This window comes from Gadus morhua, chromosome 1 (assembly GCF_902167405.1).
Source record: "Gadus morhua chromosome 1, gadMor3.0, whole genome shotgun sequence".
Taxonomy (NCBI): Eukaryota; Metazoa; Chordata; class Actinopteri; order Gadiformes; family Gadidae; genus Gadus; species Gadus morhua.
The window spans coordinates 1,778,287-1,791,622 of NC_044048.1; the positions used below are offsets into that span (position 1 = coordinate 1,778,287).

A 13,336-nucleotide genomic window follows, 5' to 3' on the forward strand; every position below is an offset into this window, starting at 1 on the left:
TGTCAGATGTCTATTGAATGACAATTGACCACATGGCGATTCTATCTCTGCCTCTTCTTGAATTGCTTCATGTTTTAGTCGGCAGAGGCTTGTAATGCTGCGTAGCATGATAAGCATGATAAGGTGCAAGGAGCAGAATAAGTTGACATGGATGCTAATTTTCAGTTAAAATAAACGCTGGCATTATTTTATCAGCTGAGGGCATATCATTGCCATAACAACGTGAGCTAATCAACAAGTGCAACATGTTCTAATACTATGAGACTCATGAAAACTTGCTCAGCTGATAAAAGGTTTCTGACTGGTCTTAGTGTCTTATTTACTTATTTATTTTAATAAGTTACTTATTTTATTTTAAATAAACATAATACCAAGGGTCAGAAGTTTTGCAAGAATTTTTAACTTACAAATTCATGACAGAGGGACTTGGTGTCTTTATTCATGCTTGAAAGATGAACATATATTATTTTTTTCGAAAGGGAATAAGCTGAAAAGGGACCAATGTTTACTGATAAAAATATTTGTAATTAAATGCAAACCCAAGTGAATCATTTACTCTTGTTTCTCTGTTTTGAGATCCACACAGACTTAGCAGTCTTGTTTAAATGTTACAAATTGAGTTAATAAACTGAACTTGGAAATTGTGTTGTTGCAGATGTCATCTCCGCTAACTTTATTAATCTAAATAAATAAATATTAGCAGGTTCTAAATAGTAGGCTATTTCAATTCAGGGAGGGCGCGAAAAAAATTCTGTCTCCTAGGGGGGAATGACAGAAAATAATTGAGAACCACTGGTCTAGAACATGTTGTACTTGTTGATTAGCTCACGTTGTTATGGCAATGAAAACACCCTCAGCTGATAAAATGGCAAAAAATATTTTTTTTACTGAAAATTAGCACCCTAAAAACAAGATTTTTTTGCATCAGAAAATCCATGATTTCCAGCTGTGTTATAACATGACCAGGTAATAATAATAATAATAATTTTAAAACCTTGACATAATCTGTCAGATGTCTATTGAATGACAATTGACCACATGGCGATTCTATCTCTGCCTCTTCTTGAATTGCTTCATGTTTATGTGCTGCGTATATGATAAGCATGATAAGGTGCAAGGAGCAGAATAAGTTGACATGGGTGCTAATTTTCAGTTAAAATAAAACGCTGGCATTATTTTCAAGATTCAAGATTCAAGATAATTTATTGTCATTTCAGCCATATACACAGTATACAGTGAAATGAAATAGCGTTTCCCAAGAACATAAGGTGCAACATAGAGCGACAATAATAACAAAAAATCAACAACAACAACAACAACAACAACAACATGCTACATATAACTGCAAACCAGTAAAGTGACTGTGTGGAATTTGTAGTGCGGGAATATAAATATAAATATGACTATGTGTCTGAGTAGTGCGGGAATATAAATATGAATATAATAAATATGAATATAAAGCAATAGTGCAATAGTGCATAAACCACGGGTAACAGAGATGGTCAGGGCCCCGTTTCCCGAAAGCATCTTTAGCCTAAGTGAATCGCAGAGTGGGTCGTAAGAGCATCGTACAGTTTTCACACCGTTTCCCGAAAGCATCTTTGGTAACGAACGTCTTAAAAACGCTCACGAGTCACGAGTAGCTAACGAGTGCTCCAGGGTACTCGTAGGACGCTAAGAGCCTCGTTAGCCTACTATAGCCTCAGTGGCGCAACCAGCGGACATTCCTAGTATTGGATGTGTTTTATTATAACACATTGGTAATGGTGTATCACGTGCGTCTGAGCCTAATGTGGGCCATTATGTTCTTAGTTTGAGAGACAGTCCAGGAAATGTTTGAGCAGGCAGGGCACTTAAAATGTGTGAGAGAAAGTGGGGGGGATTTGTGCAGACTGACATAGGCTACTCATAAAACGTAGCATAAAATAATGTAAAAGTAAAATAAAAAATAAAAAAATTATAAAAAAAATTATTATATTTTTTTATAAAAAACAAGCAAAGGAGCAGGCAAAAGGCTGGGATATGGTGGGGATTGGTCACGTTGACGGGAATGTTTAGTGACATGTGGGAGGGTGGAGGGGGTTAAAAAAAAGTCTCTTCGACGTGCATGAAAACCAGCCGGGTAGTTATGAGGGAGGCCGTCCTCACACCGATCTTCCTCGTCGTCATCGTCCTCAATGTCCTCCGGTTCAACCAAAGCTACCCCAGCCTTAGCTGCAATGTTGTGCAACATAGCTGTCACACATATCACAGCGCATGACTTGGCCGGCGAAAACTGGAGCCCTCCGCTGGACTTGTGAAGGCATCTAAAGCGCAACTTCCACCTCCCGATCGTGGGCTCAGGATTAGGACTGCTAAATATGTCGGCCTAGGCTTAATCAATTGTGTTTTAATATCTTTAGCATTCATATTATTGCAATCTATTCTTTTCGTAGGCTACTCTGCGGTTGGCCTGGATGGGGAGATATTTTAACCCTTTTTAACCCCATTTTCCTCCGACATTCCTGCGTCTCCCCCTGCGTCATAGCCCGTTTCAGCACCATGGACAGGTACAATCCTAAGATCGTCTTGAGTGCAGCGAATGCGCGTTCACGTTAAGAGGAGTTTCGGGAAACGCTCCAAAGAAATTATCGATGGTTCGAAAGATCCCTCTTTCGAACCATCTTACGAGTGAAGATCCATCGATATCGGGAAACGGGGCCCAGATCTGTCCCTTAGAGTTGAGGAGTCGGATGGCCTGGGGGAAGAAGCTGTACTGTAGTCTGGTTGTGGCGGACCGGATGCTCCGGTACCTTCTGCCAGACGGAAGGGGGGAGAAGAATTTTTGTGAGGGGTGGGAGGGGTCATCCACAATGCTGGTTGCCTTGCGGATGCAGCGAGTGGTGTAAATGTCTGAGATGGAGGGGAGAGAGACGCCGATGATCTTCTCAGCTGTCCTCACTACTCGCTGCAGGTTCTTGCGGTCAAGTTTGGTGCAGTTTCCGAACCAGGCAGTGATGCAGCTACCCAGGATGCTCTCTATGGTCCCTCTGTAAAAAGTGGTGAGAATGGGGGGTGGGAGGTGGGCTCTCTTCAGCCTTCTCAGGAAGTGGAGGCGCTGCTGGGCTTTCTTAACCGTGGAGCCGGTGTTGAGGGACCAGGTTAAGCTCTCGGCCAGGTGGACACCAAGGAATTTGGTGTTCTTCACGATCTCCACCGGGGAGCCATCAATGTCCAGCGGCTCGTGGTCCCTCTGTGCTCTCCTGAAGTCAACAACAATCTCTTTGGTTTTGTCTACGTTCAGGGACAGGTTGTTGACTTTGCACCAGGTTAGCAGTTGTTTCACCTCCTCTCTGTAAGCTGACTCGTCGTTCTTTTCTATCAGAACCACCACGGTCGTATCGTCGGCGAACTTGATGATGTGATTCGAGCCGTGTAGCGCCGTGCAGTCGTGCGTCAGTAGTGTGAACAGCAGTGGACTGAGCACACAGCCTTGAGGGGCCCCTGTGCTCAGAGTGGTGGTGTTGGAGGTGTTTTTCCCGATCCGGACTGTCTGGGGTCTCCCCGTCAGAAAGTCCAAGATCCAGTTGCGGAGGGAGATGTTCAGGCCCAGCAAGCCCAGCTTCGTGATCAGGTGCTGGGGGACGATTGTGTTGAATGCTGAACTGAAGTCTATGAACAGCATTCTAACATATGTGTCCTTTTTTTTCCAGGTGGGTGAGTGCTAGGTGGAGGGTGGTTGAGATGGCGTCATCGGTAGAGCGGTTTGCTCGATACGCAAACTGCAGGGGGTCTAGGGTGGGAGGCAGGAGGCTCTTTATGTGCCTCAGGATCAGCCTCTCAAAGCACTTCATGATGGTAGGAGTGAGTGCTATGGGGCGGTAGTCGTTGAGGCAGGACACAGGTGACTTTTTCGGCACAGGGACAATGGTGGTAGTTTTGAAGCACGATGGGACGTTGGCACTGCTCAGGGAGATGTTGAAGATGTCCGTGAGAACATCTGCCAGCTGGTCTGCACATCCTTTGAGCACACTCCCGGGAATGTTGTCTGGGCCAGCAGCCTTACGCGGATTCACTCTGCGCAGTGACTTTTTCACCACAGCCGTGGTCAGACGTAGCACTTGTTCGTCGGGAGAGGGAATGTTCTTCTCCGCCACCACATCATTTTTTGCTTCAAACCGGGAGTAGAACACGTTCAGCGCATCAGGCAATGAGGCATCGCTCATCGGCATTTGTTATTACAGTTCACATCCATTGATTATTCCTTCATCCAAGCAGTCTTTTTTCCTTTCATCACTTTAGTGGTTCAGAACTGCATTATTTAGCTGACACTGCCAGCTATTGGCTTAGATATACAACAGCATAGTAACTAAGAAAATAAAGGTGGAATAAAAAAATCTTGGACAGGACATTATATACTTCATATACCCCTGTGGCTTCCTGGGGGTGAGTCCCCCGAAAAGTCAGAACCTAGAATTGCCCCTACTGTGGAGTAATACAGATGACGTGAATCAGAGGCAAAAAAAAACATTTTCCATGACAGCGGTCAAATATGTTGGACGTGAGCATTCCACTACATTGAGAAGAGCCGTGTAATCAACGAAAATAATTGACAGCTGAACGTTAGGAAGGCCCATGCAAGTGAATGGAGCAGTCTACAGCATCGAGGAGAGCCGTGTAATAAGGTAAGGGATAATGTATATAACGCCGGTCATTATCGGGAAAATAAGCCCAGACAGGGCGATGAAGGGGCTTATTTCGATAATGACCGGTGACGTTCTATACATTCTCCCGTTTATTAAACGGCTACTTGCCAAAACGCAAAAATAACTTCACATGGTGTGGCTTTTTACAATTTATTTGTTACAGCATTCATAATGTTGATCAGCTGAGAAATAGTCTGCCAAAGACGTTGACGTCGCTCAGCAACCGAAGATGCTGGGGTTGAAAAGTTACCGGACTACTTGAGGAGTGATACCGAAGACGTCATTAGAGGCAAAAAGTCCTTTGTTTTCCTTGACAGCGGTCAATTATACTTAGCAACGGTGAATTATCAAATATAATTGACAGCTGAAAGTTGTGAAGAGCCCATGCAAGTGAACGGAGCGTTCCACGGCATTGAGAAGACCAGTGTAATAATCCAAAATTATTCAACTGGATTATTTATTTATTTTTTACAAGTGGTTGGTACAAAATGAATCTTGATCTGGTGGAGACGCGTCCCCGGCGCCGTAATCGACGCCTATGGACGTACCTACTGTCCAATGCCACTCGGTGGTTCTGGAAATCATTAGCTGGAGTTTTTCGAGCCCTGCCCGTTCCACAGATGATTGACTTGTTTAATTTTCATGTCAGTACTTCTATCTCAGTGGCTGTAAGCTGGTTATTGGATTGGATTGGATTGGATTCACTTTATTGTCATTGTGCAGAGTACAACGAAATGAGGTTTTGTGACCAACCGGAAGTGCAAAGGAGCAGTAAAGTGCAGTTTGTACATGAATTATCAGAGAATTATCAGAGCAGCATAGAGTTACAATAAGTGCAGTAAATATAAATATAAATAAATATAAATATAGTAATATAAATATTCAAGTAGAGGGATAATTGTTCAGTCAACTAGCATGGATAGAAATAGATATAGAAATAAACATAAATATAGTATAATAAAATAGAGTACTATGGGTGTTGATACAGGGGATATGTAAATTCAAGTAGAGGGATAATTGTTCAGTCAACTAGCATGGATTAGTGCAATGAATGGCAGCGGGGGGGGGGGGGGGGGGGGGGGGGGGGGGGTAGAGTTTAGGAGGGTGACAGCCGCAGGGTAAAAGCTTCCCCTAAACCTGCTAGTCCGGGTCTGGAGAGACTTGTAGCGCCTCCCAGAGGTGAGGAGGGTGAACAGTCTGTGGTTGGGGTGAGAACAGTCCTTGCAGATGCCACGCGCCTTTCGCAGGCATCGCTTGTGCTGGACAGCCTCGATGGAGGGGAGTGAGGAACCGATGATAAATTGCGCAGTTTTCACCACCCTCTGGAGGGCTTTCCGGTCAGAGACGGAGCAGTTGCCATACCATACTGTGACACAGTTGGTAAGGATGCTCTCAATGATGCTGCGGTAGAAGTTCACCAGGATCTGAGGAGACAGATGGGCCTTTTTTAATTTCCTCAAGAAGAAGAGACGCTGGTGAGCCTTCTTGATCAGCTTAGAGGTGTTGAGGGTCCAAGAGAGGTCCTCTGAGATATGGACACCTAGGAACCTATAGCTGGTGCCACGCTCAACCTCCGTCCCGTTGATACGGATGGGGGTGTGTGTGCCACCTCTAGACTTCCTGAAGTCCACGATGAGCTCTTTCGTCTTCTTAGTGTTGAGAGCCAGGTTGTTGTTGGCGCACCATGCAGTTAGGTGTTGGACCTCCTCCCTATAGGCCGTCTAATCTTTGTTGCTGATGAGACCAATCGCCGTAGTGTCGTCTGCAAACTTGACAATCGTATTGGAACCATGTATAGTTGTGCAGTCGTAGGTGAAGAGGGAGTAGAGGAGGGGGCTCAGCACACAGCCCTGTGGAACGCCAGTGTTCAGGGTGAGGGTTGAGGAAGTGTGTTCATCCAACCTGACAGACTGTGGTCTGTTGGTTAGGAAGTCCTGTATCCAGGTGCAAAGGGAGGTGTTGATGCCCAGCTCAGTAAGCTTGGTGATCAGTTTGGAGGGGATGATGGTGTTGAACGCTGAGCTGAAGTCAATAAACATCATTCTGACATAGGTGTTGCTGTTGTCAAGGTGGGAGAGGGCGGAGTGGAGTGCCGTGGAGATGGCATCCTCTGTGCTCCTGTTCTGGCGGTAGGCGAATTGGAAAGGGTCCAGTGTGGGTGGCAGGCAGGTTTTGAGGTGAGCCAGGGACTAGCCTCTCGAAGCACTTTGAGATGATGGGGGTAAGTGCAACTGGGCGGAAGTCATTCAGGCTCGCTGCAGTGGAGTGTTTTGGCACCGGCACGATGGAGGAGGTTTTGAGGCAAACGGGGACAACTGCTTGGGCTAGTGACAGGTTGAACCGGTTGAGCACAGGTGAGAACCTGAGAACCCGTCCGGGGATACCATCAGGCCCAGCAGCCTTCCGTGCATTAGTCCTGCTCAGTGCTGCACACACGTCAATGGGGGAGAGAGTGAGGGGCTGGTGGTCTGCAGGGAGCACAGCCTTGATGGCCACCTCCCTGTTTTCCCTATCAAAGCGTCCATAAAAGTGGTTAAGCTCATCAGGAAGGGTGGCGTCACTGGATGGGGGGAGATGTTGGCCGGTTTGTAATCCGTAATGGCCTGGATGCCCTGCCCACATGCGTCGGGTGTCAGAGTTGCTCTTAAAGTGCTCCTCGATCCTCAGCTTGTAGCAGTGCCTGGCCGCTTTGAATGCCCTCTTCAGGTTAGCCCTGGATGAGCTATAGGCCCGAGCATCACCTGAACTGAAGGCGATGTCGCGTGCCTTCAATAGGAGTCGGACCTCTCTGTTCATCCATGGCTTCTGGTTAGGGGAATATGGTAATCCATTTGAGGGTGGTGACACTGTTGATTTCAGAGTTCATACGTTTCAGAACAGAGGATGCGTATATATCAATATCCGTGTGGGAGTCGATGGTGGCCCTGAGTGGCAAAATCCCCTCCAGACAGTGCTACCAACCGCTGCTGAAGTGCAGAATCTGCTCCCTCTGGCCAAACCTTGACTGTCCTCACTGTGGGTTTCACCCGTCTGATGAGTGGGGGAGTACTTAGGGCAGTAGGAACAAAGAGAGGAGGTCAGATTGACCAAGGTGGGGGAGGGAGACGGCTTTTGTAAGCATCAGCTATGTTTGTGTATACATGGTCTAATGTCTTGTCTCCTCTAGTGGGGGCAGGAGACATGTTGGCGGAATTTGGGGTACAGACTTTAGGTTGGAGTGGTTAAAGTCACCCGCAGCAATAAAGGCTGCCTCGGGGTCAGAGTCTGTTGTTTACTGATTGCATTGTGCAGTTCTTTCATTGCAAATGCAGCATTAGCGTCCGGGGGAATGTAGGCTGCAGTCACAATGGTGGATGTAAACTCTCTGGGCAGATAGAAAGGTCTACATTTCAGCATTAGATATTATGATATTATGATAAGGATTTCAAGTAATTTTTGCAAAAATTGCCAAAAAAGAGAATTCCATACCCAACCTTTAAGCAACAATATAATAAAATATTAAGCTGAATCATAACACAGCGACCAAAAACATTTCCAGAAGACATGGAATTGTATTACTTCCATATAGTCCACAATCATGCATCAACATTTAAAATGTTTCTTTTGTTATATTTGCTACATGGGTTTACAAATTATAATTACATATGTCCCATCTTAAAACACCACTTTCAGTAACTCATTCAAAAACATATTTGCACCGTGAGAAATGTAAAAAACAAGAATAGATGAGTATGTTGGAACCATCCACATCAATATCTTTAAGACATCAACAGCTTTGCAAAACCATCTGAAGGCGAAGAATACAGGCCACTTGCGACAATATTTTAAATATTTTCTTCTCAATTGATCCCATTTCAGAACACTGCTTTCAGGAACTCATTTACCATATTTGCACTGGGAGGAAATGCCCAAAACAGAATAAAGTGAAAAATAAATCTGTAATAATAATTATGCTTCCGTATTGTGCGTTGATTTTTTTTATTAATAATAATAAATAAAAAATATATTTTTTTTAATTATCATTATTTTATAATTGTGTCAATGATTATGCTGCCACGTGCCAGTGGTGGCGATCCTTGATGTAGATTGAGAGCTACAGGAACAGTGCATACTTCCGCAATCCACCATTGCTCAGCGGCCAAGCCTGGTGTTGCAGTCGTTTTAGCGGGCTGTCGTTTAAGGGGCCCAGAAGTAGATATCCCCGTTCACTCCAATACAAGTGAGGAGCAAAAAATGTCTGGATATCAATCAAAGGCTCATAATTATCTTTATACCATGTACCAAAAAAATGCAAGTTTTCTCTTTTCAAAACGTGTTTTGAAGTGTTTTATTAGCCATTTTATGTTATTATTTTTGGCTGGAGAAGGAGGCAGCTGAAAGGAGTCGTTATGAAACAAATGTTTCAGGCTGGCATCCGAGAGGGCCTAGTATACGACTCCGTTAACTTCTCGTGTCCGAGGTTTTTCCTTTTATTCAACATGAATGACGTTGATAATTTTTAGGCACTGTGCCTTTTTAGCACTGAAAGTGTTCGAGTGATAAAGGGATTTTTAGACTGGTTCAACTGCTGCTCAATAATTCACGTTTCTCTGCTCGCGATCATTGCGATTCACCATTTATTGATCCATTTATTCAAAAGATCCTTAGACAAAGAACGGGTGCATCACGGTATCATTTTTATTACATTGTTAATAGTCTATAAACATTTCAGTTGCATAAGTATTTAATTTTGTATTTGCTTGTTTATATGACAGTTTACAATGTTGCTGTATTACAATTATTTATGTGGGTAGGCTACTCCAAGCTCGTTGCTGATCGATATGTAACCATTTATTTGTATATAAATTATTGACTGTATATTTCGTAAATAGTTGGAAGGAATCTGTTTCTTAAGCAATAACATTTAACTGTATTTTTCTATTTTTCCTGCATACATTTATTATGTTGTTGGTGTTATATGTTATATGGAGCAATCTTTCATATTTATGAAGTTAAATTATACTACCATGGTCGGTAAACAATGCGACTGCGCTCGCTCAGACCTATTGCTTATGATGCTACAATGCTAACAATGCTAGAAAATGAGAATATTTCTGCATCCGGTACGTCATGAACTAGGGCAAATCTCTCCTTTATGTTGCCCTGCGCCATTGAGCAGTTTTCATAGGAATTAATGGCCGCCATTTTTTAATCCGCTGTCCTTTCTTTAATAGGTCCATGGTTCTAGCCCTACTGTTGATACGGAGAACTGAGTGTTTCCGGTTTCGGCCCTTTTCCGTTTCGTTTACAAAATGCCGATTTACAAAATGCCAAATAAAACACGACAGAAACTGTATTTCGCTATGATACTTGATTAGGAACATTAACAAACACCACTAACCATTCGATGAGTTTCACATTTCTGAAAATGAACGTTCAGGGGTGTTTTTGACTGCCCATAGCTAGCCATTGTGAAGCAGGCAGGGGCGATTCAAAATTAGCCAAAGACTCGAGACAGGACCAATATAAAAAATGTCGGTGTTAACCACTCCATTTCATACTAGACAAACCAGAAAGGGCTCAATGTTCAAAATAGCAGAATTTTCCTTTAAGCTCGGAGGAAAGTGCTTTGAACACTCTGTAGGGTCTGAGGTTTAGCTCTGAGTTTCATGCGGAAGTAAAGCTACCCGGGTCCTACGAGTTCACGTAACAACAATGGATGCCCATTTCGCTGTCATTATTCATAGACTACAGTGAACTTGCAGCAAGTACTTAACACCCATTCTAACATTTGAATTACGATACATTATAGCTTACAATTATAAACATCACCTGATAGATTCTTGCTCATGTTCAACCATCGCAAGGAGTTCTAATAACTGATTAATCAGTTCTCTGTGAATACAGCGTAGAAGTGCAAAGAGGCCCCTGCAGACATCAATACTACGCAAACTATCTGTTTTTCTGGTTTTATTTCATAGCCTGATCTTCTGAGCACCGTTTCCTGAACACTCTTATTTCGGAAGAAGGGAAGGTTTACTTAAAGACATGTAAGAGCTTCCGAACCTACAAGCGTTTTGAAGGCGGCATGTGTCTTAGTCGATGACGTAAACTGTCTAATCATGGACTGTGTCGTATTTGATGACGTAAACAGGCCAATCAGGGACTCTGTCTTAATTAATGAGGTCTCCGGTCCAATCAGGGACTGTGTCTTAACCGGTCCAATCAGGGACTCGGTCTTATTTGATGACGTAAACGGGCCATCAAGGACTGGGTAACCAAGGCTATTACCATCATCACAATTTTTTAGCTGCTTTCACAGTAAAAATATTTATTTGAGGGCTTTTTGTCAGAATTACAAAAGCATGGTAACTTGTTAATATTTTTTTCAATATTTTCTGTGTAGACCTTTCTATCAATTTATTATGGCTATGTAATTACTAATATAATGCTATTTTCCATTTTTATAGGCACAACGTTTACCACCATACATTCAGAATCAATCGGCCCAAATTATAATCTGTACATTATTTGAAATAGGAGTATGTGGATTTGCCACGGTCCATTTGAAGGCCAAGTTGGTCGAAAATGAATCATCTTTTATCCACATACGACCTCAAAGTGGTATGTGCTAGGTGTGCCATCAGAAAAAATGAAATCACCTACACACTACAATCTGTTGTTCACCAGTGCACCAGCAATGTCCTCCTGGCCAGAGCTAAAGGCTCCCGCCAATGGAGGCACATTTCTCGACGTCCAGAATTCCCAAGGCCAAGTAAATACGATGTGTGCTGGCACTTTGTGGAGGGCTCTGGCTGCACCGTGCATTACAACCGCTGCACCTTTGCTCGGAGCCTGGAGGAGGCCGCGGTGTGGAACTTTGAGAAGGAGCAGGGGCTGGACCACATCAGCCTCTGTATTCTCCTAGATCGGACCAACGCCGGCGGCCTGGACAGAGCTGCGCTCGGACAAGGTCAGCTAGAATCTTTTGCGAGAAGCACGGAAGAAGCCTGCTTATGGAACTTTGGAAGAAACACGAATATGGACAACAGCGCCATATTACAACGCATGAATTCTAGGCATTCCCTGACGCCAGAAGACACGGCGAGGAACATACTAAAAGAGTTCTCCGGAACATTCCTTGAGCTGTGCCAGGCCTGTTTCCTCAGCAGTCCTCAGAGGGTGACGGTGCAGCGCGGCGATGGGGCCTGCTCTGCTGCAGCCCCCGGGGCCCACGCCTGGAGGCCCGTCCTGGTCCATCATGTGTCGGGCCGAGGAAAGGAGGTCTACCACGCGGTGCGCCCGCTTCCCCCGGGATGCACCTTTGAGTACTGCAGTCACGTCATCCAAGGAAAGCCCTGCTGGCACGAGGCCCTGCGCTGCAGCGCGGCCCATAGCGAGTTGGAGATGGCGGTGTGGCAGGCAGAGAGCGGCGAGCTGGCCGCCCCAGTCCGTCCCCTGCTCCTTCGGTTGAGCCAACAGCAGCAGCAGCAGCAGCAGCAGAAGCAGAGCGATGGACGAGGAGGAGTCTTCTACTGTAAAGCCTGCCTTCTGACCCTATCCTCCTCCGAGAGGTTCCTCAAGCACTGCGCCTCACCGGAGCATGCCCAGATAATCAGCGGTGACTCCAGCACTCAGTGGGAGACCCGCCCACCACCACACAACCACAGAGAGGACTTTGGTCTCTGCGCCAAGTAAGCAGATCTAGTCCCAGTGGGCAGAGGAACCAAGCACTGAAATACAAACACAGCTATTAGTCAGTGCTGTCAAGTGCTTGGTCTTGCACTGGCCTTTCATGAACATTGAGCTGGTCTTTCACCCAGAATCTAACCCACTACACATTCTGGTAGCCAATACTAAATGATAAATATTGTATACAAACTTAACAGTTCATATAGGAATTAATAGAAAGATAACTAGGTAAAATAATAATTTTATTGTGGATCCAAACATAGATAAGACACAAAAATAACTAATAACTATTAAATGTTGTTAATCCTGTTCTATTTATTTATTAATGTATTTATTAAAAAATATATTCACTTTATTTATACATGCATTTTGGCCCTCTGAGTAATGTTAACGTCTTCTCTTAGGCTAAACACCTGTGAATACGGTGACAGGTGTGTAAAAGCTCATTCTGAGGAGGAACTAAGAGAGTGGCACATGCGCACTAAAGAAGAAGAGGAGATCAGCGCTAACATCGATGCTCAGGGCCTCATGTCCTACGCTGAAAGTTTCCGGAAAGAATACACGCGTTGTTCCAATGAAGCAGACACCGTAAGTCCGAAAGCATCTGTCTTTTGAAAGGCCTTTTGAAACAACGAATATTATCTATTTATTGTATGTGACATATACTTTTCTGTTACATGAAATAGCAGACAACTGTTTATATATAGATAATAGATATGTTATATATAAAATATATAGACTACCGTTACAAGTTTGGGGTTATCCAGACAATTTCATGTTTTCCATGAAAACTCATCTCAACACATTTATTCAACAGTTTTCAGCTGTGCTAACATAATTGCTAGAGCTGTCAAGCGATTAAAATATTTAATCGTGATTAATCGCATTAATGTCATAGTTAACTCTAATTAATCGCGATTAATCGCAAATTCTTTTTCTATGCTAAATATCCCTTGATTTTTTTGTCCCATAATTCTTCT

General features: G+C 44.0%; 1 protein-coding gene across 2 annotated transcripts in view; it reads left to right on the top strand.

The window, feature by feature from the left end:
- helz2a (helicase with zinc finger 2a) overlaps positions 1-13,336 on the top strand; it is a 57,626-nt gene that overhangs the window by 4,608 nt on the left and 39,682 nt on the right. For both annotated transcript variants that reach the window (XM_030339756.1, XM_030339842.1), the window contains exons 2-3: positions 11,135-12,358; positions 12,761-12,944. In XM_030339756.1, coding sequence (XP_030195616.1) covers positions 11,253-12,358; positions 12,761-12,944 — 1,290 coding nt within the window. In that variant the 5' untranslated portion in view covers positions 11,135-11,252. The remainder of the gene's footprint in view (positions 1-11,134; positions 12,359-12,760; positions 12,945-13,336) is intronic.